This window comes from Leuresthes tenuis, unplaced genomic scaffold, assembly GCF_036924035.1.
Source record: "Leuresthes tenuis unplaced genomic scaffold, fLeuTen1.0.hap1 SCAF_20, whole genome shotgun sequence".
Classification (NCBI taxonomy): domain Eukaryota; kingdom Metazoa; phylum Chordata; class Actinopteri; order Atheriniformes; family Atherinopsidae; genus Leuresthes; species Leuresthes tenuis.
This window is the reverse complement of record NW_027325374.1, coordinates 2,682,706-2,693,236: the sequence shown is the minus strand read 5'-3', so window position 1 is coordinate 2,693,236 and position 10,531 is coordinate 2,682,706. Positions and strand designations below refer to the sequence as shown.

The 10,531-nt window shown below is 38.1% G+C and overlaps 2 protein-coding genes across 3 annotated transcripts in view; one reads left to right on the top strand and one right to left on the bottom strand.

The window, feature by feature from the left end:
- The window catches only part of LOC140278501 (uncharacterized), a 33,127-nt gene extending 26,316 nt beyond the window's left edge, over positions 1–6,811 (top strand). The window contains exons 1-3 of one of the 2 annotated variants that reach the window (XM_072373524.1): positions 364–644; positions 1,277–2,638; positions 4,172–6,811. In XM_072373524.1, coding sequence (XP_072229625.1) covers positions 2,524–2,638; positions 4,172–5,991 — 1,935 coding nt within the window. In that variant the 5' untranslated portion in view covers positions 364–644; positions 1,277–2,523 and the 3' untranslated portion in view covers positions 5,992–6,811. Of the gene's footprint in view, positions 1–363; positions 645–1,245; positions 2,639–4,171 lie in introns of those variants that run through there. The other variant, XM_072373523.1, reaches the window with a different exon arrangement.
- Positions 6,812–8,223: 1,412 nt separating this feature from the next.
- Positions 8,224–10,245, bottom strand: LOC140278516 (uncharacterized). The gene has a single exon (XM_072373550.1). The coding sequence runs from the start codon at positions 10,165–10,167 to the stop codon at positions 8,449–8,451; it is 1,719 nt and encodes a 572-aa protein (XP_072229651.1). The 5' UTR covers positions 10,168–10,245; the 3' UTR covers positions 8,224–8,448.
- Between the last annotated feature and the right edge of the window lie 286 nt (positions 10,246–10,531).

The following is a 10,531-nucleotide window of genomic DNA, read 5'->3' as shown; positions in this document are numbered from 1 at the left end:
GAGCTTGTCCCAGCTGTCATTGAGCGAGAGGCGGGTTTCACCCTGGACAGGTCACTCCATCACAGGGCCACACAGAAACACAGCCATGCACACTCACGCTCACTCCGAGGGACAATTTAAAGTCACCGATTAACCTAACATGCATGTTTTTGGATGGTGGGAGGAAGCCGGTAGTTCGATTAAACTGTGAAAAAAGATATTTTAACAAATCACTGAAAAAAAAGTTTTAGGTCTTCGTGCTTTCCTTCTAATAACTCCGCAGCACGAACACACACTGTGGGGAAAGAGTTTTCAGTGAGTGCACGCTTTTGTTATTTGTATGGAGCGGAAGTGAAAGGGGAACAAAAATAGGGTCGGACCAGCAATACAGCAGCCAGCTGCGGAAGATTTGTGTCGAGCTTCCAGCAGTTTTCACCGTCTCTACAGAACAGTTTCTGCTTCTGGTTAAACATTTAGTGTTGTGAGAAGTTTTAAAGCCAAACTGTGACAGATGGAGGCTCATAGCAGCTGAAGAAGAAGCGGAACCAAAGCTGGAAAGACTACGGAAAGAAAACAAGGAGAAACATAGGTGTGGCCTTTCCCAGCTGGAAATTACTGATAAGGGACAAATGTTTTCAGAGGGTTGTCTGTTTTCAGCTGGACAGGTAATTTAACCCACCAATGGAAATGTAACTAGCTGTTTGATAGCGTTAGTTAGAACATGGTCATGAGCAGAGTTACCGATATAAACAACGATGAAGTTGGCTTCTGATTCGGCTGTTTCTTTAGTTCATTTTAATGCTTTTGGGTTTTTTTTTGGTCATATAATCCTCTTTACACCAGCTCCAGTTAGAAAACCACATTACTTAGCCTGGTTCACAACAGTCGAGGTAATTTCTGTAGGCCGCAGTGTGTTGTATGTAATTTACTCTGGTTTTGTAACATCCACAGTTACAGACACTTGTTATCCAGAAGATGTTCCAAGTTGGTATAAATTAATCATTCAAGTTAAAAACATAAACAAAAATTATAAGTTTGTATAAAGTCAGGTGGTTCGTAGTTCAGTTTTTATTATCCAGCATGGTTCTAGTTCAGTTATAGACTGTTTGAATGTGTTTAGACTTTAAAACCTGCATTTCAGTTCAAACTAAATCTACGTATGGATTGTTTTGTTAATGTAGGCTTTTATTAATAATGTAAGCTTTGTGCATCGATAAGTATCTGTGACATTATGATACTGAAGACTTAATTTGCTACAATCAGCAGCCATTCAGAGGGATTTCTCTCACTTATCAAGCCAACAGTGATTTAACATGACGAATCGTCTGGAAAAAAGCCACAACGTGGTCCGACTGAGCCAGAGCTGTGTTATACACGAAAAAGGTAGATGGTCACAGATGATCCTGGTGACAGATCGTCAGCTTGGTGTGTAAGAGCCCTAAAACAGACTACAAAACAGGTACCTGCAAACACACCTAATACAGCACGATTACCAATAAAACCGGCTGCAGATTGTTGGGAAAACAAAGTCCTGATCTGAGCCTGAATTTAACTCCAGACTTAACCTCCAACCCTTTGAGAAAAACACCTTCGAAAAGGTGCTAAAGTTTCAGGAAGAAGGAACAAACCTGAGTCCTCCACAGGGAAAAATACTTATTTAACAGTTGCATTGTGTAGGCTTTTATTCTCTCAATTTCTGGTAACGCTCTGCATTTTCCTAAAAAATTAAAAATATTTTCTGCCCTGAAACAATGGTGTCACACCCAAAGCTTCCCCACTAATGGTTTGACCCTCAGCCAGTATCCCACCCAGGGAATTGCTTCTGTTTGAGCCGATGCTGTCACATGTGCTCTCTGGCTGGGACGAGCCCATTTCAGCTCCTATCAGCTTGGTCTAGTACATTAGTACATTTTCATCATACCTGTGAGTTATTTCAATATAATATATATTTTTTAAAAAGTGATTATAGAGTACACAGTATCGTAAAGTCAGATATTTAGATCTACAGCTAAATAAAGACCGCAGTGAAGGAGCTCTTTAACTGGAAAACAAATTTCATAGTAACTCAGAGAACATAATTTATTATTACAGTGGTCGTATACATATGTATTTGAATACTCATTTGAACCTTTATTCAATGTAGACACAGTTAACATCTTATTAAATTCTTGCAGATGGAAGTAAAAGAAGCTGCAAACACATGTTGCACAATTGATATTGAAACTAGATTTATTGCACCTTTAGTATTTGTTTACTCCGTTTCTTATATATTTATTTGGATAAAGCCGATTATTATTTTTGTCTCCTGTCTTCATTTTTGTAAACAGAGCAGTGTAGCTCATTTAAAGGTTTATTTACAGTACAGGAACTAACAGGTTTTGCAGCCTTTATTTTGTGCATGTTGGTGATAATTGATAGTTGGTTTTTTTACACTTGACATTTGTGTAATTACAGTTTCAGACAGCTGTTCTAACAGCAGGAGATACAGCGTAAACACCCTGAAATCTGAACAAATCTACAGATACATCTTGAGTTCCAAACAAGATGCCTCAAAGGAGGAGCCTCCAACCAGATGACCCCAGAGGACACAGTTTGGTGCCCCCCATACCTGCAGCATCTACATCAGAACTGGAGCAGACACAAGACAGCAAAGATCTCAGTAAGTGACTCACCTTTGTCTTTTCTTTGGCATAGTAATTTATACTGTAGTATAGTTTGAATTATTTTGATGAATATTGAGAATATATTGTATGTTCCTCTCAATACTTGTTTATAGTCTTCAATTTTTCTGAGGCAGATTTTACTCTCCATAGACATCCAATTTAGTTTGTTTTTAAAACTGATTTACTCTACAATACCTGTCTTATCAGGTAACTAATAAAGAGCATCAAATATCCAACACTCCATTGTAATACCGCCCCAAACGATCAGATGTTGTACCTGCGTGACATTTTCCAGGCGGTTTGGTCCACTTTCAAAAGTGTGAAAGTGACACTTTTTCAGCATTCTCTGCCTAATCAAACCAAGTCCCCCAATCAGTTGCTGTGAAATCACCCTTAGATTGATTATAGCTTACTGTTCCTGCTGCTTCAACCTATCTTTACTGGGGACAAACACTGACATAAGCTTTCGTAGTTGCTCCTAACTTTTAGTTGGATAGAAGCTGGTTGTTGGTATTGGTTGCTAACTTAACTCTGGCACATCTTAGCATGCTGAGACAGCATCTTTATACTTATTTATCACTTCTAATCTGCTTTTAGAGCAGTTCATCATACAGAGTCAGAACTGATTAAGATGACAAATGACTTACTGCTTAGTAAAAACTGAGGAGGCTGCTATGGTTTAAGTGTCGCCTTTAATACTGTGGAGTCCCAGCTTCATTTAAGGACTCAGCTTAGTTTCTTACACTCATATCACTGGCTCCCTGTTAGATTTGGTATTGATTTTAAAATCTTCCTGCTCACCTTCAAAGCCTTGAAGCCTTCCTACTAAATATGTCTTAATACTGATTGACTTGGTATGTTCTCTCGCTATTATTTACATCTGTGGATACTGCCCTGCTTACTATTTCCAGATCATAATTCATGACTAAATATGAAACTCTTTGCCCACTGAAATCAAGCACAGAGTTTGTTGTTACATTCAAATACCTCCTTAAAATATTCCTCTTTGAGAGAGCCTTTGGCAATGTCTGTTATATGTATCATATTTTATTATTATTATATATTTGTGAACATCCTTCTGCCCTAACTCACTCACTCTTCTTGTAAAGCACTTTATTACTTTATAAAGCATAAAGAGCTTTATAATGAATAATTTCTTCTTCTCATTGTTATTATTATCATCATTATTATTTTAACAAACAATGGACCTTTCAACACATTTAATGATTAATATATTTTTCCCCATCTGTCAAAGGAAATTATAAATATATATCGTTGATCTTCTTGAAACCATTTCAATCAGTTCTGATGGCGCTAGTGACTTAGATCATATGTAGGGTTCATCTTACCAAAGGAAAGGAAGTTGGAGATCAAAGAAGCGACCCTTAGATTGAATGAAAACAGCTCAAGATGGTGAGCTATGTGTGTTTTTGTAGAAGTGGGCCACCAGCTTAGTTTGTAATATTTCAAATAAAATGACTAAATCCATTTGTCTTTAATGAGTAAGTGTATGTCATTCATACCTGCAGATGTGCCAAAACTGTTGGTGATTAAAGAAGAGCTACCCAGTCTGGACCAGCAGAACCCACAGTCCCTTCTCATAAAAGAGGAAGAGGAAGAACTCTGGACCAGTCAGGAGGAAGAGCATTCTAATGGGAAAGAGACTGATGTTAACAAGTTCTCATTGACTGCTGTTACTGTGAAGAATGAAGATGATGAAGAGAAACCTCAGTCTTCACAGCTTGATCAGATCAAAACTGAAGACAACAGAGAGACAGAACCTCCACCCAGCAGCTCAGCTGAACAGATGAAAACAGAAACTGATGAAGAGGACTGTGGAGGACCAGAACCAGCCAAAAACCCAGATACACTTTGTCATTTACAACAAAATGCTGCTGATAAGGATTCCGTCTCTTCTGACACTGAAGTCAGTGATGATGATTATTGGCAGAAATCATCAGGTTCTAGACCTGAAAGTGAAGACAGTGACAAAGATTGGATGGAAGCCTTGGTAACCAAGCCAAGTGTAAATGATGATGCAGGTTGTAGCGCTGCCAAAAAAACTTTCAGCTGCTCTGACTGTGGTAAGCAGTTTGTTGTCAAGCACTCTCTGAAGAGGCACATGAAAGTCCACACAGGAGAGAAACCGTTTCACTGTGATCTTTGTGATAAAAGATTTAGTCAACGGGAAAATCTTTTCAGCCACATGAAAGTCCACACTGGAAAGAAGCCTTTTGCATGTGCTGTTTGTGGTACAACATTTAACCGAAACACAAATTTAAAAACACACATGAGAGTCCACACAGGAGAAAAACCGTTTGGTTGTGAGCATTGTGGTAAAAGATTTAACCGAAACACAAATTTAAAAACACACATGAGACTGCACACAGGGGAGAAACCATTTGGCTGTGATATATGTGGTAAAAGGTTTAGTGCGCGTAGGACTTATACAAGTCACATGAGAGTCCACACTGGTGAGAAACCTTTTGTCTGCAGTGATTGTGGGAAAGGTTTTAAGGAAAATGCATGTCTTAAGGTACACATGAGAATACACGTGAGAGAAAAAGATGAACACATGAGAGTTCACACAAGTGAGATTAAATTTGGCTGTGATGTTTGTGGAAAAAGATTTAAACTAAATGGAAATCTTAAAATACACATGAGAATCCACACAGGAGAGAAACCATTTCACTGTGATGTTTGCGGTAAAAGGTTTAGCGTGCGTGGGGCTCTTTCAAGCCACATGAGAGTTCACACTGGTGAGAAACCTTTTGCCTGTGATGACTGTGGAAGAAGATTTAACCGAAAATCGAATCTTAAGATGCATGTTGTAGTCCACACTAAAGAAAAACCATTTAGCTGTGATGATTGTGGTAAACAATTTAACCAAATTTCAAATCTTAAGACGCATAAGAGAATCCATATGGGTAAAAAACCATTTATCTGTGATTTGTGTGGTAAAAGATTTAACCAAATGTCAAATCTTAAGACACACAAAAGAATCCACTCAATGAAGAAACAGTTTGTTCACAAGCAATCTCTTACGTCACATATGAGAGTTCACTCAGGAGAGAAACCATTTGGCTGTGATGATTGTGGTAAAAGATTTAACCAAATATCACATCTTAAGGTACACCAGAGAATCCACACAGGTGAGAAACCATTTAGCTGTGATGATTGTGGGAAAAGATTTAACCAAATATCGCATCTTAAGGTACACCAGAGAATCCACACAGGTGAGAAACCATTTAGCTGTGATGATTGTGGGAAAAGATTTAACCAAATCTCCATTCTTCAGAGACACAAGAGAGTCCACACAGGTAAGACACCAAATGTCTGCGATGATTGAGGACATGTATTCAAAGCAAAGAAGCATCTGAAGACACACATGGAACAATTTACCTGTGGTGATGGTTGGTGATAATTATTCTAACACTTAGAAGTCTGCTTTGGGAAGAAAAAAAACAAACATGTTTGAACATTAAAAATTCAACAACATCTATCAATCGGGCTCTGAGGCATCTGATATGGACCATCACACAGTGAAAATGTGTTTTGTAGTCAGTCCAGTCAGCTGCGCGTGCTGGACCAAAGACCGTAAGGGGAATCCTGACTTCAGCAACAAGTCAAAGCCTCAGGCTCTGATGGTATGGTAATGTATTGGTGTCCTTTGGCAAGCATGCTCAGTGGAAAACCCCCCCCCCGAAATTTGGACATTCTTTTTTTACTCCCAATAAGGTTGGACAATATTTCCCTCAGTGTCATGTTAACTGACCTACATCCATTTTGTAGATTTGTGTTACCAATGACTTTTACTTGTCCTCCTTACAGAGATATTGATATTTACATTTATAAGTCTTAAAATGACCATTGTGAAAGGAAGAGACGTTGCATAATGGTCCAGGGAATAGAGAAACTAATTAAGACAGTTGTGTATTTTCAGTATCTGTATATGAAGTAGCATACCTAGATTCTGGGCTATAATTCTTATGCCATCAAATAGTACACCAAACAACCTCTAATCATGCTTTCCAAACCATTTGTTTTGTTGTGTAATCCTCTCTCATCACAGCCACATGCACAGTAGAGTAAAGCTACAGTTAGTTTTTGTGTAATATAACTGGAACACCATCTGTGTAACGGTTAACATGGATAGGAGGGGAATTAAGTTACTGACGAAAGTCTTGTAGTATTGTAAAGACTATATTAATAAAATGTTGATGATATTCAGCAGTTTCCAGTTTCTTCTGTGGGTGATCATGGTACATGTATGGTTGTCTTTAGTTACTTTAATGGGGATTTTGACAGAGAAGGCTGTCGTTATAAAATCAGGGTTTTATTAGAGCAGAGCGACAGTCTAGAAATGCTTTAAGTGAGTCTTTATGGGCTGATTTTTATTCACAGTTTCTGACGCCTTTACCCGTCTGACAAATGTAACAGAAAAATATGTGAATGAGAGCAGCTTTATTGAGAATTCAGTTGTACTAATGTACACTTACACGTAACTGCTTTTTAAAAAAGATGGACCTTTGGAGCGGGAACACCGAGGCCAGTTTAGTCGGGTGTATACATACAGTGTGATTCAAATCCTGACTGCATTATCTAGGTGTGTAGATCTGGCTTTAAATAGCTCAATTTTAGTTGGACTAACATCTTAACATGAATTGTAAAAGTTCAGTTTTGGTCTAAAAGACAATAATTTTTAGTTTTTTATGGTGTAAGGATGTTTCACCTTACATCTGAAAGGTCTCTTAAAACCTGAAACTGCCCACCAACTAGTTAGAACTGAAGAAGCCACTCAGATATGAGGTGAAACAGCAACCCTGATTATCCTTGGTCCATAAACATGCATTTTAAGTTGCTTTGTGATTATAAATTAACTGTAAGGAGGATTGTAGCAATACGTGTTTTTTGTATGTCTACATACACATGTATATACAATAATTGATACATATTGCTGTGATGGACTGGCGACCTGTCCAGGGTGTACCCCGCCTCTTGCCCAGCTCCAGCCCCCCCGCAACCCGACCGACTGATTAAGCGGGTATGGATGGATGGATTATACATATTGTTATGGTTAGTTTACACACTTAAAAGAAGAGGAGAAAGTAAGTGAATAAAATGTTTATTTACACAATGTTGACTTCAACAGTTAATCTTTCTACAAGGCACTGAAATGAATCATCAGGGAAGCAGGGAACCATATCAAAAATTAAAGTGGAGATACCTATATATATATATATACATATATATATATATACATACATATACATACATATACATGTTGATGAACTGAAAAGATCTTTCAGTCGGGAGCAGACAGAGTCATAAGGTTTTGGACGGTTGGCAGCAGGTGGAAAGCTGCAGAGAAGCATGTAAAACCGCAACTCTGCATTCTGGTCTAAACCCTGTCTTGTCATGATTTTGGATGGCTAATTAATTCATCAATATATTTTAAAATATAAGAGTTGCTCCATCCAAAGTAGGATTGATGCCCTCTCTCCTAAGCTTTGTGGGGGGTTTTCCCCAGTAAGTTTAGTCTTTGTCTATGTAGCCCATATTGTTTGCAGTCAAAGTATGTAAAAAGTTTCATACACAGCAATAATAAATCAGAACTTTTTGTCACAGCTAACGGTTCAGTTTTCAACTAAACAAATTGGTCTCTTATAGCTTAATTTCAGGGTGACGTGCTTTCTATGAGATTTTTATCACTGTTTAATCTTTTATATCCCATACTCCATTTGAATGGTTTCTCTTTGGTGTAGATGTGCTTCTGAGAGCACAAATTGATTATCTATTTTTTTTTTTATCTGTCATGAATTCTTGCATGTTTTATAAGATTTCCTTGATGACTAAATGTTTTACCACAAACACCACAGCCAAAAGGTTTCTCCCCTGTGTGGACTCTCATGTGCATCATAAGATTAGTCTTTTCTTTAAATCTTTTTCCACAATCATTACAAGCAAATGGTTTCTCTCCTGTGTGGACTCTTATGTGCGACATAAGACTCGACTTATCATTAAATCTTTTTCCACAGTAATTACAGGCAAATGGTTTCTCGTTAGTGTGGATTCTTACGTGCTTTGAAAGCCTTCCTTGCTCACTAAATCGTTTCCTACAATAAACACACTCAAATGGTTTCTCACCTGTGTGGACCCTCTTATGTAATTTAAGATAAGACTTATACTTAAATCTTTTCCCACAATCGTTACAGGTGAAAGGTTTCTCTTCCGTATGGACTCTACTGTGGTTTGAGAGATTTCCTCGTTCACTGAAACTTTTACCACAAACATCACAGACAAATGGCTTCTCTCTCTCTCCTGTGTGAACTCTCGTCATGTGTATCTGGAGCATTGACTTAAAATTAAATGTTTTTCCACAATCATTACAGGCAAATGGTTTTTCTCCTGTATGGACAATACTGTGTTGCTTTAAAATCGACCTACGATGAAATCTTTTCCCACAATCATTACAGGCAAATGGTTTTTCTCCTGTGTGGACTCTAATGTGTCTCTTGAGACATGCATTTGTGTTATATCTTTTGCCGCAAGCATCACAGCTAAATGGTTTCTCTACTTTGTGGACTCTCCTCATATGTGTCTTAAGATTTGTGTTTTCCTTAAATCTTTTGCCGCAGTCTTCACAGCCAAATGGTTTCTCTCCTGAGTGGACGGTCATGTGTATCTTAAGATGTGCTTTTTGTTTAAATCTTTTGCCACAGTCTTCACAGCCAAATGGTTTCTCTCCTGTGTGGATGCTCATATGTGTCTTAAGATGTGCTTTTTGATTAAATCTTTTATCACAATCATTGCAGGCATATGGCTTCTCTCTAGTGTGGACTCTCATGTGAATTCGAACATGTCCTTGGTTTCTAAATGTTTTACCACAAACATCACAGCCAAATGGTTTCTCTCCTGTGTGGACACTCATGTGTCTATTGAGAGAGAGCTTGTTTTGCAACTGTTTACCACACTCAGAGCAGCTAAATGACTTTTTGGCAGTGATTACATCAGGATTTACACCTGACCCAGGTACCATTTTCTGTTTCCATCCACTGTTTTCTGTTTCAGGCCCAGAATCTAAACAATTCTGCCAGTAATCCTCATCACTAACTTCAGTCTCAGAAGAGTCGAAAGTCTTTTTGTCAGTATTTGGCTGTAAATGCTTATTTGGATCTAGGCTGCTGGCTGGTTCTGGTCCTTTACCATCCTCTCCATCGGTTTCCGTTTTCATCTGTTCAGCTGAGCTGCTCGTAGGAGGCTCTGTCTCTCTGTTTTCAGGTTTAATTTGATGAAGCTGTGAGGACTGAGGTATTTCTTCATAATCTTCAATCTTCACAGTAACAGCAGTCAATGAAAATCCATTGACATCAGTCTCCTTCTGCTGATGAAGCTGCTCTCCCTCTCGAATGGTCCAGAGTCCCCTCTCTTCCTCCTTTATGTGGAGATTTTTTGGGTTTTCCTGGTCTAGACAGGGAACCTCTTCTTTAGTTACCAATAGTTGCTGAACATCTGCAGGTAACATTGAAACACAAATGTGTGATAAAGTCTGAGATTAGCAAATTCAGAGAATTGCATGGAGACAAGTTAAAGGTGTCAGACATTTTAAAGGGCTGAAAACCGTCATTTACTGAATTATGAAGTTGGACTATTAAACAGTTTTTCACATTTTTTTTACTTTGAATTTTTAGGCTAAAATCACATTTCTATGAAGCATATGCACATGATGTTTATAGCTGACCCAAACACAAATCTTATAAATAGGCACCACATTGCATTAACCTTGAATCAGCAATTAGATTTCCTTTTTCATTACTATGCTGATGACACTCAGCTTTATGTATATGAACTATAATTTCCTACTTTTGAATTCAGACAAAACAGAGTTA